The sequence below is a fragment of the Rhamphochromis longiceps genome, linkage group LG3 (assembly GCF_057381845.1).
Source record: "Rhamphochromis longiceps isolate RC_006_pf linkage group LG3, R_longiceps_female_GT1.1, whole genome shotgun sequence".
In the NCBI taxonomy this organism is placed as follows: domain Eukaryota; kingdom Metazoa; phylum Chordata; class Actinopteri; order Cichliformes; family Cichlidae; genus Rhamphochromis; species Rhamphochromis longiceps.
This window is the reverse complement of record NC_140559.1, coordinates 56,877,030-56,892,414: the sequence shown is the minus strand read 5'-3', so window position 1 is coordinate 56,892,414 and position 15,385 is coordinate 56,877,030. Positions and strand designations below refer to the sequence as shown.

Sequence of the window (15,385 nt, the reverse complement as noted above, 5' to 3'; positions counted from 1 at the left end):
ATGTCAGGATACAGAGTGCATCACACAATATGAGGCAGGTGGTCATAATGGGGTTATGTTTCACTTTTGTTGCAGAATTTGTACATTTGTAAGCATTTACAGTCTACACACACTCTGCTGTATGAGTCTCTTGCCCTTGGAAAACATTAACCAGCTTTTAATGTACAAAGACATTTCCTTTTATGGGCTTACACTGCGACCTCACCCTGACAACACCCGAATCTGAACTTGAGCCCTCAGATGTTGGTTGAAAATAAAATCCGGAAGCATCTAGGCCTGTCTGGTCATCTGTCAGCATATATAAGGAAGTGCAGCTCCTCTAGAGCAACAGAGACTTCGCAACTACCTGTGAGAAAGTCTGCGGATTCCTCGAAGATGAAACTCTTTGTGGTGTTAGCGTGCGTGCTGGCAGGCTGCCTGGCAGAGAAACCTCGCCCATGCAGTAAGTAAAAAAGGAAATCGGAGACGAGCTCCGTTGTGGTTACAGTGATAGCTCACTGTTGGGTTCTCATTGCTGTTTTCTCTCGCTGACTTGTAAATATTAATAAATAATTCTGTTTTCTCTTATTTCACGCAGAAAGCCCTCCCCTTCTGACTGGAGCCCTCACTGTTGTGAGTTTATGCTTTGTGTACTTAAAACTTTTGCTGTTGCTATTAATTATGAGGGAGAAATGAGCCTCTGTTGTTGTTGTGCATTAGCAATGTTTGATTGAAACATAAAATATGACCCATTGTTTAATGTTTGGGTGAACAGTGGGTAAAAAGCATTTAAAAAAGAATAAAAGTGTGTCAGCCACTGCATCAGAGTTAGGAATGAGGTGGTCTTGTGGTGTTGAGATACAAGTCCAGACATTTCAGTGCTCAGGTCAAGGTCCAGATTGATGTTTATGGCGAGTGAGCACGTCTGACAGTGTGGAAAGCAAACAAAGAAAATGAAAGTTGTACTTGAACCAAACGTGCAACCACATTTAATTGTCATTCATATTCTGTGTGAACGAGAAAGATGTCAACAATCTTGCATTCTGTTTCTCCAGTCCACACAGAATGTGGACTGGAGAAACAGTCCACAGAAGCTGTGGGTTTATGCCAAATACCTGTACGATGCATGGGGACAAAGGGTCCGGCTCATGGAGCTGGGGAACTACCAGAACAAGTCTTTCACCTATGACGCCCTGCTGCTCTTCAGAGAGGTGACCAAAGCAAACACAAGAACGTCTCAAATATTTGTTTTAGTGTGCAAATCACTGCTGATACGATTCTACTGAAGTGGAGACGCATGAGGCCAACAACACAACATGTTATAAGAAAGTATTTTCTTTCCTTAATGTTTTACTGGAATATAATGGGAACTCGTAAGCATGTGCAACTGACACAATAAAAAGCGGGCCATATTTAAAAAAAAACAAACAAAAAAAACCCCGACAATGACAGCATATTTAATTAGTTTAAGGTTAGCACATCTTTCTCTTGATTAGAATAGATATTATGGCATAATTTTGGGTGTGAGCACCCATATATGTTATTTCTGTGCTAGGTTTTGGTTGTTATTTCCATCTTCAGCAAACAGAAGTTACTGAAATAACCATCATCTTTAGACTGAATCCTATTGTATGTAACAGCAAAAGAAATTCTCATTCTTACCCCACAACTCATGCACCAGGCTGCCATGTATGAGATCGACGACAAAGCTCGTACATGCAAGAAAAAGCCTCTGAAGGCAGACTTCCATCCTATGGAAATCCCAATAAATTCAACTCTGGTGGGCCAAGCCGTCCTGGGCAGCTCATCTGGACCTGGTGAAGGACTCCTGGTCAACACCTGGACTGGAAATCTTCCTGGAAACACAGGTGAGTTGGCATCTAATGTTCAGAACTGTCATCCTGGCTGTTTATCTGCACTCTGTTTATGGACACATTTCATGTCTGTCCTTCCAGGAAAGTACCTGACCACCTTCACTGAATTCGGATGCATTCCAGTCAACACTATGTACCAGACACAAGAGTATGGATGGATGGTGACAGGGTTCGTTTCCTCTCAAGTCTATAGTGTGAAAAATGTAGAATGAAATACGTTTGCGTCCGTCCAAGTAAAAGCTGTGTCCCTTTTTTTTTTTTTTTTGTGCTCACCAGCTTCTTCAACAACGTCGTTGGGATTTCTGACCCTGGTCAGCTCAACCCCCCCGACTTCTGCCCAACAGAGATGACGTCGAATGGAGAGAAGCCTGAAGATTTCACCAGCTTGTTCTTTAAGCTGCAGTGAAGGCTTCGGCGGGTTTTTATCTTACGCAGTGCACTGAGATCACCAATGTTGGAAATTGGCATTATATAAGTAAAAATGAATGGCATGTAATTGCATGTAAAATGCTGTCTCCCCCGTATTCCTGTTTAAAACATGGAGGACGAGTTTGGCCTCATTGTTCTTTCTGTGTATCTCTAACCGGGATGAACTTTGCAATCTTTTTGGCATGCAGAAAATGATAAAGCGGTTCGACAAATCATCTGGTTTGGTTTGGTTTTTTTGTAACAGGTTATTGCCTGTCATATTTGCTTTTCTTACTTCCCATTTTCTAACACTGTGTTGTGGCCACATCTTGTGTTCATCAATATAAATGTAACGCATGAATGCATGCGGTGTATTTCTTGTTTCATAAGAAAAGGTAAAGAAGGATGTATTCTCACAATCTGTCTATTGACACAAAAAAAACAACATGTGACTTAATGGTTTCAAGAGAAAAAAAAAAGTCCTGGAGGATCAAAAGTCTTTATGTTTAATGCCCACCTTGCTGGTTTCCAGTTGTTACTTGCTTTCTGGGTTGGTTCACCAGAGAGGTGACACTAGTCACCTTTACCAGCAGACATAGTTTCTAGCTTGTTAAAGTAGTTTGTGTACATATGAAGTGGGAGTGGTTAAGGTTACAAATGCTGCTCTTTTACATCTACATGCAGTCTATCCTCTCAACTTTCTCTTCAGTCAGCCTTCTAGCTCCTCCCCTTGGTTTGTTAGTTAGGGGTCAAAACAGCTAAAACGCAGTTTCTACTATTAAAAGACATTCCCCTTGACTTTTATTCTCACATAACTGGCGTATTGAGAAATGACAAACAAAAAACTTGGCAGCGAAAACAGAATGGGAGTATCACCTGCTTGTTTTTTAAGGAAGTGATATTTTTGAAGCAGTATCATATGAGCAGCTGTTGCAGAGGAAAACATTCAGATCTGCAATCGAACAGCATGAAGGTCCTCGTCCTGCTTGTGTGCCTGTCCGTGGGCTGTCTCGCTCAGAGACCACGGCATTGCAGTGAGTACGCAAACATCTGAAGAAAGTCCTCTTTCTTCAAATGTCTCCAAATGCAGCAGTTCTCTTGCTTTAGCATCAGAACTGATGGTGCCGATTTGTTTTTGCTTCAGTGTAGAATGACCAAGTTAGCAATGTAGCACATCTGTAGTGTAAATCCTCCAAAATGCTTTAATTTTCACAGGATACCCGCCACTGATGAGCGGAAGCCTGTCTGTGGTAAGTCTCCTCTCATATCCCTCGATTACATTTGAGTGTTGCAATAACAACTGATACTTAATGCAGTTGTTAGTTATTCAGAGTAATCTGTGAGAAGTAATCTGCAATGACGAACATTTGCCTCTGTTTGAAAGTCCACTGCAAATCAGAAACTGCTGGCATTCTCCAAGTACATCTATGATGGACTGGGAGAGCGCATCCGCTTCAGACAGTTTGGACTCTATGACAATAAGACCTACCACCTTGATGTGCTTCTACTGTACAGAGAGGTAGCGACGGCACAGCAGTAATATTTGCATTCAAGTTTATCCTGGATACCATAAATGACTGTGTAATGGTGCCCTGTCCTCTAGGGTGTTATGTACAAAATAAACAACAAGAACCGCACATGCACTAAGCAGCATCTGAGCCCTGACTTCCATCCGCTGGCAGTTCCAAGAAATGCCACCCTGATGGGCCAGGTTGTGTTGGGCGCCTCCTCTGGTCCTGGACAGGGAGTCCTGGTCAACAGTTGGTACGGGGAGGAGAAGACGAAGACGGGATCAGGTACAATAAGAGGAAATCAAAGCGAAAAATTGCAAAGTCATGTGTTAGTTTGTAACACATGACATTCTCTTACATAAGCTTGTGTTGATCACAAACAAACCTGCTTGTCTGGTTGCGCTGCCTCGGCTCCCATGTGATCCACTTCTTGTTTCTGCAGCCAAGTACTTTACCACTGTCACCCAGTTTGGATGCATCCCCGTCAGTACTCTGTACCACACCAGCAGCGGTGACTGGGTGGTCAACAGGTCAGTGGGCAGAAGGCTTTTAATATTGTTCTAGAACTTTCATGCATGTTTCCAAAACTATTTGTCACGTTGCGTTTTTTTCCTTAATATTTGCCAGTAAACACTGAACTGGGTCCCTCAGTAGGGCACTGGCTTTTTCTCACACTCTAAAGTCTCTGAGAATCTGTGATCCTGGTTGAAGAAAACTGTTGGCATCCTCTGATTCATTTTGCTTCATTTGTTTCTGTTTTTCAGCTTCTATAACAATGTCATTGGATTAGTCGATCCCCAAAAACTCAACCCGCCATTTTTCTGCATGAATGCTGAGCAGGGGGATGAAGACGAGCCAGTAACATTTCTCAGCTTGTTTAAAGAATGATTTTACAAATGGTGGTGACAATGATGATGATGATGAGTCACTGAACTGCGTTGCTGCCATTCATAAACAAGCTTCATTTGGTTAAAATTCATGCTAATATTTAATCAGAGTATTTTCATACATATTTTACATTCATCAGATTGAGCAGCGTTTCCTCTAAAATCTATTTTTAATCACACGGTTTCTCTTTTTTAATATTTTCCCATAACAGTTTATCGGTTAAATTAGTGTTTTAACATTTATGTCATAAGAAAATAAAAACAAATTCAGAAAAGTCGAGCCTGATACTTTGTTCCTGATACTTTTTTCACTGATCTGCACAAACTGCAGTAGGAGTGTGGCAATAATCAATACTCACAGACTAACAACGCAAAGACTAAAGGCCACTGGTATGTCCCACTGGGTGGCATGTTGGCAAAGTTCAGGAGTATCACACCAAAGAAGATCCTGAAGCTGAAGAAGCATTTTGCCATTCCCACTTCAAGAAGACTTCAAATGAATATTTTAACCTCACACCTTCCACAACAAAACTGGACAAATCAAGAAATAAATCTAATGGCATACATTCTGCTACTTTCCAGATGTTGCAGAGCGTGGTGTAAGGGTATTGCTACACCCTGTCATCCACTGATTGACTGGGGGGGTAGGCAAACTGAGGGCTATCAGCAGTGTCTTGGGCCATGTGGTTGATGTGTGTGAGAACCAGTTTTTCGAGGCATTTCATGGCAATTGGTGTGAGTGCCACTGGCCTGAAGTCGTTTAAGGTGGACATGTCCGGTCTTTTGGAGACTGGTATGATGGTGGAGGATTCGAAAACGCATGGGACTACTGCCTGACAGGTTGAAATGCACAATGCACTGTTACCTCCCAACAAGCATCCCTCATCATCATTTCTTTGTGGCGTTTCTCTCTGTGTGTGAGTAGTCCAGCTTCTTCCCACAGAGGCATTAAAGCCTCAGTGGGGTTAGGTTGTTTTGCCCATAGGTGTGAGCGGTTGTGTTTGTGTTAGAGAGACACCTTTTCCACCCACCCACCCTCCCAAAAAGCTAGAATTGGATGAACCGAATGACATTTGTAATGCATTATGTAAAGCTGCAAGGTATTTAGATGTTTCTCATAAATAAATCTGAGTAACATGAATTAATAAATCAGAAATAATATCTGAATGCGGGAGATCCATCACTGCCAAAAAATATTAATTTGATTGGAAACCATTAATGTGTCTAGCTGATGTTTTTTCTTCCCTTTTCTTTCTTCCCTATTGTAGTGCACTGTAACTTTGGTACTTTGTACCTAGAGCTACTCTTCTGTTTACAAAGAGGAAATGAGCAATGTGGTCGCGACCTGGAAAACACACTGCCACAACATCACAACAACTTTGCCTACTTATCTCTCTATATATAAGTTAGATATATATAGAAGTACTTCCATAATATGATCGCCCAAAACTACTGGGCTTTAAACATTACTAACGTGTACCTAAAACTGCCGTCTCCAGGCCTGGAAATGTTTCTACTCTACTCTACATGTCTTTAAAATATTTCTCTAAAAGAGGCATATGTGTGATGTAAGTATAGAGAACATTTACTTTGCAAATTGTATCACAGTGTTGTGTTCTGCTGGATGGGATTGAAATCCTGGATGCTGGGTGCCTGCTGGCCACTAGATGGCAGTGTGTGACAAGTAATGAAAGAGAGAGATTTCCAAATCTATGCAACTCAAACATGAAACACTGATTTACAGTTCAGAGATGATATTACAATTGTGTTGTATTATTTTATTTATTTATTGGAGTAAAAAGTTTCAGTTATAGAGCAGGATGAGGGGTCACCTGGTAGCAGTAGTAATGGATCCCCCTTAGCTCTCCAACTTCCTGCACCCCAACATCTGCTGTCATCACTCCCGGATCCTGTGCAGCCGTCTCCAGCCAAATAAGCCTGGAGTCAGGGTCCTCATCAGAAAACTGGAGCAAGGACCCTGAACTCCGCAACACCCTTAAACACTGCTTCAAGACCAGGCTGGCATTTCGCTTCCCCTCCCTGGACCTTAACAAGGCATCAGTGGTCCCCTTGTCAATTATAAGGTCCACAGTACTAGGACTGAAGCGTTTATCAAGCTGTGTGCAGTCCAGCTCTACGAACTCAATTTGAGAAGAACAGCTGTGAGGTTGAATGGCTTTAGCTTGAATGTGTTCCTGCATTAGTTTCACAGCTATGGGGGAAATGTCAGCACAAGTGACATGGACGGAGACAGGAGAGTGCCTGTAGATAGAGGGTCCCAGTGCTGACGTACCACAGCCCATATCCACCACCTGGAGCGCAGCGTCTGGGCGAGACATAGTTTGCAAGAGGGGCATGATGAAGTCTCGGACAGAATCGAAACCAAAAAACCACTCAAAGTTTTTGAAGGTGGCTTTCCCGCTGCTGGTCTCGGTGTAGAAGCGGTCCCAGGTTGCTTTCTTATCCATGTTTTCAATCAGTTCAGCTACAGTGAAACAAAGATGGGACACAGGAGTTATCAGTAATACACAAAACATCGGTTATTTTAGCATGATCATGACTGAGCTCTTTTCTTAGGTTATAAATAGACATTAATAGTTTCTTTTGAGGAAGTTCCCTCAACTTTAATGTGATTTCCAAGTTTATACAACAGCAGTGTGTATAAGATACATTTATGCATTGCTGATATTGTTGTAAAGATGCACAAAACCTTTCAGTCAAATCCACGTGATAAACATGCTTTGCTGTTTGGTTCAGCTTTTCGGAAGCTGCGGTTTATGATGTTGTTGACAGGTGTTTGGCTAAGTGTTGCCCAACTGTGGTCTGCACAATTGTTTAGAAGGCACACTGCGGCTGCGATTAGAGACTTAAAGCACATCTTTCTACACAGCTACGATGACCTTTAATGGGCTTTAATGTGTAAACTAGCAGCCGACTGTACTACAGGACTACCTCGTGGTACAACTGCTTTTTTTTCAGTGAATACGTCACTAGCTTGCACCCCAGTCACAGCAGAGTCCTTCGTCTCTGTGAATGGCTAAGGTGTTGTAGCTAGTTGCTAGCTGTAGCTTATTAGTCTGCAGTCACGTGTAGCATGAAATGTCATGAACACATTTCAGTCAGGCTAGCCTGGTATTAAAAAAATATAACATGTTTATACATACCAGTTAGAGAAGAATGATACCGCAAATAAGCCCCCAAAACTCTTCTGCCTGACAAAAATGACTTTAAAAACGGAGACATCTTGCCTTTCACTCTAACCTTTAACGTAAGAGTTCTCACTTTGGTATTTTTTCTTGGTACCAACAGGACTCAACGTCCATAAAATGCTAAAGAGCAAAGTATTTTATGGTTATAGACGATCTTTGGTTCGGTTATGCTGCAGTGACGGAACTGCGCATGTGTGTGAGTGCAAGCGTAAACAACATACACCCACTTAACCATTCTGTCAAAAAGCAGCTGTCCGTGTACATCACTGACATCTGTATATTGAGAACTACATATCAAACGCTTTCTAGGTACCAAAAACCTTTTAACATGTACGTTTTCTCTTGTAGGTCATATACAATTTATTACTGTATAGTCCCATATTCTTCTTTCTCCTCTCCCTGCAGGAATAATGCAATAATGCTTTCAATTCAAGTATGGTTATACCAGGTTCCTACAGATGGATGCAGCACAGTTCTGACATCAAATATTCATCAACGTGCAGTGTTGTTTACACAAAAAGACTTAGAACGTTATTCTCAACTTTCAATATTTAACTGAAAAACAAAAATCATACTGACACAAGAAATAAGATGTAAATTGCTTTAATAAAACTCAATGAAACGCAGTGTAACAAAGGAAAAGAAACAAAGCAAGTAGATAACATTTACAACCACAAAAGAAAAAAAAACTCTGTACAACTCTAAATGGTTGGAGTCACTTCTATATTTCCAAAGATTTTTTTTTTTAATTTAATCATTTTGTCATGACTGAAGGTAAATTTGGGGGTTTGGGGCAAGAAGGGCAAATGAGGCAAGTAATGTGATTTTCTCTCTCTTTTTCGTTTTTTTTTTTTCCAAATACACGAGTGTAATCTCATACACAGATGTACGTTTCATCAGCATGGCTGCTGGTAGGATTTCTTGAATGCGCTGCTGCGGCACACAGCAGGAGATGCATGAGATGGGCTGTGGCCAGGAGTGCTATTTGTACAAGATGTCGTAATGGCCAGGTCTATAGAGGAGGAAGATGCGGGGGTCTCCGCCTTCGGGAAAGACGTGGTGATTGACTGTTCCTCCCTCTCCTCTATCCATGTACTCCACCAGAATGGATACGTCCAAGGCCTGAGCTAAGGCGATGATGTGAATGTGGTCACTTTCTTTAGACATTGGCTCTACCTCCTTGGAAAAAGAGAAGAAAAAAGCACATTAGGTGCGAGTTTCAGACAATAAAACGTGTTTTTTGTACCAGAATGGCAAACAGTCATAACATGTCATAACAGTTCAACAGTTATGTACATTATATTTAAATTTAAAAGCAGGAAAATGATTATCTACGTAGGGAAAACCTTCACCTGCTGGCAGAACTCCTTGACAGTGCGCCCACCCTCTATGAAATGCTGAAAGAAGGTATGCTGTCGCTGCAAGTAGCCTGAGGTGAGCAACCGCAGGTACACCACCACATAGTCTGATACGTTCTGGTCATTGAAGGAGTTCAGCAGCTCCTGCAGGCTCGGCTGTTTCTCACATAGCTCAATCAGGTCCATGAACTAGCAAGAAAAACAAGATTTACATGTTTAGACTCATGTACTCAGGCCTCAGCTTGCCAACTTTCTATTTAACTGGCCAAAACATGTGCTCTGGCAGATGGCCATCTAAAATTGGCTAATCAATAAGGAAAAATCATTTGCACCTTAACCAACATAACAAATGATAGGCTGTCAATCAGGTTGAGGGTTTTACACCTCTTTTTTAAGCTTATTTACAGCAACAATGTAAAAAAAAAACCAGACAATAAAACAAATGTATCTAACTAGATGACATCCATTTGCATTTGTAGCAACTTCACAAAAATAGTCATTTAGGTTTGCCAGAATACTCACAGTATTGTGAAAATCTTCAATAGTAAACTCAGTGAAACCTTCGTTAACCAGATCCAGTTTACTTTTAGCTGCAACTGCTTTGAACCTGATGAGACAAAATGTGTATTTAAAAAGTAAAAATTGTAAATATTACAGCCGCCTATGTGCTTATCCGAATTTTAAAATATTGAAAACAGAACACAGTGTACTGCCCACACACACTCATACATCCGATGAACAGACAGAACAGCAGCAGAACGCATTTAAATCATCTGAGATGATGATGAAGTGTGAATTTGAGCATAGACACTAACAGCCAGCAGAGCACACACAGTAACCACTCTGGCACTCACCTCTGAAGTTCTTTGCTGTCATCTAGCAGGGACTCGAGATGTGCAAAGCCAAAGGCTCTGTAGAAACAGTTTCCATCTGGTCGCGTCTTGCGAATGTACGAGTATTTTTTGTGCAGGTCCTGTAATAACAATAATTTAAAAAAAATCTGTAACACCAGATCCAAAACAGTTTTTGCGAATTTAAACAGAGAAACTTTGGATTGACGTGTGGCTGCAGTAACCTGAGAGGTGCAGCGCTCTGACTGACCTTGATCTTGAGCTGATAAACCGTGTCATCCTCAGCGTACTCGCTCTGCAGCACCGACAGGTCCTGTCTGTCTGACACTAAAGGGTTACTGTTGGCTATCTGCACAACCACACACACAAAATTGCAAATTAGTCATTGCAATCCATCTCAATACTTGTTTTTAGACTTTTTATTAAACAGTATGTCAGTGATTATGCATTAGTGACATTTCTTTTTATGCTCATCATAATCTCACAGCTGTGCACATAAAGCCTGTTACAGGTCAAGGTCAGTGTAATTACTGCACAGATAGATTCTCAAAGAAATGCATCTCATTTGTGTTCAGAGTGCAAATGATGCTTTTATAGCCCTGTCCACATGTCATCTGAGATTTCTGAAGTTGTAACTGTGAAATAAAAAAATAAAAAAAAAATAAATAAAGACAGTGGAATAGGGCTGCCACAAACGATTATTTTGATAGTCGACTAGTCACCGATTATTTTTGCGATTAGTCGACTAATCAGATCATCATCCATTGAACGTAAAAGTACAGCTTATTGCACCAGCAGCATCTGCTCTTATATAACTATCATTAGCTTACAGCTTTAAGTGTTTAAGGTCTGTGCTAACTAAAAATAAAGACAAGATGATAGTTAATTGAATTTTAATTAAATGTGCAGATTGTTTCGGTGGAGTTTAATAAACTCAGCCGATTTACTCAGGAACAAATAAAATACTGAAAAAAGCCAAACAATAACATTTTTAAGTTATCTAAGTGACTTATATATCATGTTTAACCTGAGTAGGGCGGTGGGTTTGAAAACGATCTGCCGGGAGTCCGGTGCTCTCATGGCCCCCGGCTCGCTATCGAGCTAGTGGGTAACAGACGTCTCTGAAAACGTCGGAGCGCTTTTGAAAATATGTGGTGTCCTGATAAACTGAGCAGATATTTGAGGTTTACACAGCTACATTCTCGCCTGAAAATATGTTAAACGTTTATTTTGTGACCCAGAAAGAATAATAAGAGTAATATTAAAACTAACTAGCTGCCGCCATTGTTGACAACTGCGCTGGGCCGCGCTATGAATTCTGGGACACAGTTTCTTCTTCTTCGGGGTTTAACGGCAGCTGGCATCCTTGTACATGCAGTGCTGCCATCTTCTGTTTCAGTCCGTTATTACACTCTTAAATCCTGCTACTTATTCCTGCTTTTGGGATCTTACAAAGCTTCAAACGACGCGTCGACTATTAAATCAGTCGTCGACGATTTTGATAGTCGACGTAATCGTGACTAGTCGACTAATCGTGGCAGCCCTACAGTGGAATGTGGAAATTTGCTCATCCGGATCCCGAGAATAACACAAAGTCATCTTTATTTCTTTTTGCTTTCCAAACTAAAGGCTTTCTTACCTCCTGCTGAATCCGGTCCTGTTGAGCAATTATGGCCTCATCATATGCTAGGCAGTTCACTCCTGTAAGACAAAGGTGACATATTTAAGAGGCTTCAGGAGTAGAGTAGTACTTAAATGACATACTGGCCGACATGGAGGATGGTGAAGCTGTGGCATTGGGATTTTAACTGCACATCAGACTAGAAGCAGATTTACAATACCATAAATGTAGTAGCATTTATGGTGCTATATACAGACAATAGCACTGTAACAGTTCTGAAACTGAGACTGAAACTGCCCTACAAACATCTACAGTATCAAAGCACAACTCCATCTTCCCAAACTGTGCAAGCTGTATAGAGGTGTTAATGTTTCGTCAAAGGATGCTAGTCTGAGAAAACTCTAATGTTTAAAAACTGATTAGGTTAACGTCTTTAGTAGAGGGACCCTAATGTGATCTACTGCCCAGATCTGTGGTTTAAAAAAATGAAAAAATTGAAAAAAGGATGAACTGAAAGCTAGTTCCACCTTCTAGTGTTTCAGAAAGTTAGGATGCAAGCGTTTGCTACTAGGAAAACAACTGTTGCACAAATTCAATATTTGGATTGGATATTGATCCGATACCAACCGTGAAAACTGGACCGGCTATCAGTGATAACGAGCCAGCCCATTCGATTCACTTCTGTGTTGCTCTGTGTTTACTTTGCCACGTGTATCCTAGAGCTGTTTTCTTTTAATTCACTAACAAATACCAAAAATTGTATAGAATTATATTTATTTATTCATTCCTTTTTAGTTTTTTCAAAGTTAGGAAAGGTTTTAACTTGAGTCTCGTGTTTCCTGAAACATAAAAGAATACTTTCTAGTCTCTTGCTCACATTGATATAGATTATTCAATTAAAACTGGTATCCTATCGCTAGTCAGTATTAGCAGTTAGCAAAGCTAAGGTATCGGTATTGGATGGGATTCAGAACAAGCCGATTTGGGCCATCGCTGACTGCATTCACTTTTACAATTGGTGTGTTTAAGCAGATGTGACCTAGTGACACTGTCAGTGTACCTGCATTGCACCTGCAACGCTGTGTGACAATGTAATACCCGAACAAGCCAGGGACTAAAACTGAAATAACTTTATATTACTTGGTTATTCTAGGATATTTTTTAAAAACGCCTAGCTTGGATTTAGCAATCACAATTAAATGCGACTACATTATCTTGGATGTAAAAATAAATAAATAAACTTGATTACCCGTAATACAGTGTAGGTAAGGAACTAGTATCTTAATAAAAGTAACGGTGCCAGGTCCTGCATGTCGTTTTGCTTTAAATGTTTGTCTTTTGTCAAAAAGCCCTTTTAGCTCGGTGTTTTCCTTCTCACTGGCGAAACCACTGATTTCGTTATAATGCCAGACAGCTGCATGTAAACAAAATGTAATAAAATCTGGAATAAATCAATTGACAAAGACACACTTCCCCTTTCCGTCACCTGCCGACACCAATAAGCAAACAAGAGCGCATTTAGCCCTTGGTCAGTATTTAACATGAAAACAAGTTAACCTACAAGCTAACGTCAGTCAGCTAAACTTGGCTAGCGCGACTTGTGCGAAAACAAAACAAATTTTAGCCACGACGACAGTCGCAGTTTTACAAACTAAAAATACGACGTCTTTTCTTTAATATTAAGTACACATTTTAAGCATTTCCAAAAGTCAAAACCTCTGGAACTGTCACTCACTGCTGCCCTGACATTAACTAAACAAGCTTTTTTTTCTTTGTGTAGCAGTGGCAGCTAGCTAACGTTAGCCCAGAAGCTCTGGCCTCTGTGTGCCCCTCACCGCTGCACATCAGCCAGATTCAGCACGGAGGAGGTAACGGCTGAAACGCTTTACAGATGCTCGTGTGAATAAGAGCTTTGTTTAGAAGAGAAATGACAGCGCACTTTGCTTGACATTTGTTGGTGTAACTGTTTCTCTCACCCTCCATCTCTCCCTGTGATGACTCTTGCTGCTCCTCCGCCATCTTAGCTGCTGAGATCGGTTTCCTCCCTCCGCATGACATCACTCGTCGCACACTTCCGAGCGCAGGTCAACGGTAAACTTACTTTATTTACTTACTTATTTATTTATTTATTCATTCATTCATTCATTCATTCATTCATTCATTTAGTTGGTGGGCAACCTTTTCGCATGAATAATGACTTTGTTAACAAAGCTAAAGCGTCGTACGAGGCTTCCAGTAAATAATGCATTTATTTATATAATTACAGTATTATACCATATTTAATATACATTTATTTCTTTATTAATTAAAAACTTTAACTAAAATGAATAGAATATTTGGTAGTGTTGTCAAAGGGTTCGTGTTGTTGCTCCACGCCATTATAACAGGTTTCTTTTCTGAGGGTCAGGCAGGATTATGAGGCAGGTGAAGTGTGCAGTCCTTCCACAAAACCATGGACCCTCACAGACCTGTACAGTCACTGGTTTGGGGTCATTTGTTTAATTGCAAACATGGGGAAAATTATGCACTAATTCACTCTAAAATTAGAAGGGCTAAGGAGTTAGAAAATCCCTGCATACGTTAGTTCTAAATGGCTTGTTTTTATTTATTAAGTTAGTGGCTGTTCTTTAGTATCTATGATGAAGGTAAAAATACCACAAACAATTCGTTTTGTACATTCATCCTCTGTGATTTTGAGTTGGCCCTTTCCTGTCAGTATAAAGGTGTTTAACTGCACATTTGATCTTAGTATTAGAAAAAGCAGAGCACTTTCAACAACATATCTAAATATAAATACATAAATGTAAGAAATCTCTTGCGTCTCTCTTTGGGCATACATTTTAAGAAATAAAAGTGTCAAATTACATTTCTAAAAAAAATGGTAGCTCATTCTCCAGTCTGCCCTGTTATTACAAAACAACGTTTTTCTTAATTCACAGGAAACATCCTGTTTTTTAAATGTATTTATTTATCTTTTTTGTTTTGTTTTGTTACTATGGATGAAAAAAGAGACATTTTGATAGTATCAGAATCAGTAGTTAAAAAAATAACAGAAAGGGTCCTGTCATCTAATTGTTTATCTATTAGTTTTGATGCATGAATTTCCATAAGGGAGGGGAAAACATTAAGATGCATGGAAAAATTAAACTCCATCATATTTATCATAGCTGTCCAGTGGTCTGAACTGGAGTCTTTACCAGACCGATTTATGTTTGACACCCTTGCCCAACAGTACTCTTAGGAAAACCCCAACAATCACAACAACAAGCGCATATGAGTAAGCACTCTGTGACAGTGGGGAGGAAAAACACCCTTTTAACAGGAACAAAGTAGGGCAGAACCAGCCTTGAGGAAGGCTGCCACTCCTCCTGCTGTGCCTGTGGTTCGAGGACTCTGACAGTTAGCATGACTCAGTGGGTGCTGGTTCATTTAAACATATTCATCCTGTTGCAACCAAGATGACTACATTAACTCTGATGAAGCAATTGGATATATGGACAATGCACAGTGATAGAAGCCATTGGACAGGAACTAAAAATATAGTAAATTATTCAGTGGCCAAGATGTTTCTTTAAGGTTTAGTTTGCTACGATAACTACAACAAAAGAGCAAAAACTGTTGGTATCCCAACGTCCCCGCTTTGAGCAAGTTCTGTTTCAAGTGAAAAAACCCATCTGATGTGATGAT

General features: G+C 40.4%; 4 protein-coding genes and 1 long non-coding RNA gene across 6 annotated transcripts in view; 3 read left to right on the top strand and 2 right to left on the bottom strand.

The window, feature by feature from the left end:
• The window catches only part of LOC146675427 (uncharacterized), a 387,382-nt gene that overhangs the window by 300,511 nt on the left and 71,486 nt on the right, over positions 1-15,385 (top strand). The gene's annotated exons all lie outside the window — the stretch shown is intronic.
• LOC146675435 (ependymin-like) lies at positions 360-2,439 on the top strand. The gene is made up of 6 exons (XM_085400457.1): positions 360-446; positions 582-612; positions 1,035-1,190; positions 1,661-1,847; positions 1,935-2,022; positions 2,130-2,439. The coding sequence occupies exons 1-6, from the start codon at positions 376-378 to the stop codon at positions 2,257-2,259; spliced, it is 663 nt and encodes a 220-aa protein (XP_085256583.1). The 5' UTR covers positions 360-375; the 3' UTR covers positions 2,260-2,439.
• Positions 3,037-4,938, top strand: LOC146675434 (ependymin-like). Its single transcript, XM_085400456.1, has 6 exons — positions 3,037-3,295; positions 3,477-3,511; positions 3,646-3,780; positions 3,865-4,057; positions 4,215-4,302; positions 4,537-4,938. The coding sequence occupies exons 1-6, from the start codon at positions 3,181-3,183 to the stop codon at positions 4,658-4,660; spliced, it is 690 nt and encodes a 229-aa protein (XP_085256582.1). The 5' UTR covers positions 3,037-3,180; the 3' UTR covers positions 4,661-4,938.
• Positions 6,423-8,016, bottom strand: cskmt (citrate synthase lysine methyltransferase). Its single transcript, XM_085400455.1, has 2 exons — positions 7,824-8,016; positions 6,423-7,144 (listed from the first exon to the last, which is right to left on the bottom strand). The coding sequence occupies exons 1-2, from the start codon at positions 7,900-7,902 to the stop codon at positions 6,468-6,470; spliced, it is 756 nt and encodes a 251-aa protein (XP_085256581.1). The 5' UTR covers positions 7,903-8,016; the 3' UTR covers positions 6,423-6,467.
• LOC146675432 (ubiquitin thioesterase OTUB1-like) lies at positions 8,456-13,769 on the bottom strand. Its single transcript, XM_085400454.1, has 7 exons — positions 13,675-13,769; positions 11,717-11,778; positions 10,328-10,426; positions 10,081-10,199; positions 9,749-9,833; positions 9,221-9,415; positions 8,456-9,047 (listed from the first exon to the last, which is right to left on the bottom strand). The coding sequence occupies exons 1-7, from the start codon at positions 13,754-13,756 to the stop codon at positions 8,850-8,852; spliced, it is 840 nt and encodes a 279-aa protein (XP_085256580.1). The 5' UTR covers positions 13,757-13,769; the 3' UTR covers positions 8,456-8,849.

Excerpts from the sequence above, each read along its gene's own strand:
- cskmt (XM_085400455.1), bottom strand. The coding sequence starts at position 7,902 with ATGTCTCCGTTTTTAAAGTCATTTTTGTCAGGCAGAAGAGTTTTGGGG. Across the intron at positions 7,145-7,823 it reads GTATCATTCTTCTCTAACTG|CTGAACTGATTGAAAACATG; the intron begins GTATGTATAAAC and ends GTTTCACTGTAG.
- LOC146675432 (XM_085400454.1), bottom strand. The coding sequence starts at position 13,756 with ATGTCATGCGGAGGGAGGAAACCGATCTCAGCAGCTAAGATGGCGGAG. Across the intron at positions 11,779-13,674 it reads ATCACAGGGAGAGATGGAGG|GAGTGAACTGCCTAGCATAT; the intron begins GTGAGAGAAACA and ends TTTGTCTTACAG. Across the intron at positions 9,834-10,080 it reads GACAGCAAAGAACTTCAGAG|GTTCAAAGCAGTTGCAGCTA; the intron begins GTGAGTGCCAGA and ends TTGTCTCATCAG.
- LOC146675434 (XM_085400456.1), top strand. The coding sequence starts at position 3,181 with ATGAGCAGCTGTTGCAGAGGAAAACATTCAGATCTGCAATCGAACAGC. Across the intron at positions 3,296-3,476 it reads TCAGAGACCACGGCATTGCA|GATACCCGCCACTGATGAGC; the intron begins GTGAGTACGCAA and ends TAATTTTCACAG. Across the intron at positions 4,058-4,214 it reads GAAGACGAAGACGGGATCAG|CCAAGTACTTTACCACTGTC; the intron begins GTACAATAAGAG and ends TTGTTTCTGCAG.
- LOC146675435 (XM_085400457.1), top strand. The coding sequence starts at position 376 with ATGAAACTCTTTGTGGTGTTAGCGTGCGTGCTGGCAGGCTGCCTGGCA. Across the intron at positions 447-581 it reads AAACCTCGCCCATGCAGTAA|CCCTCCCCTTCTGACTGGAG; the intron begins GTAAAAAAGGAA and ends TCACGCAGAAAG. Across the intron at positions 1,191-1,660 it reads CCCTGCTGCTCTTCAGAGAG|GCTGCCATGTATGAGATCGA; the intron begins GTGACCAAAGCA and ends CTCATGCACCAG.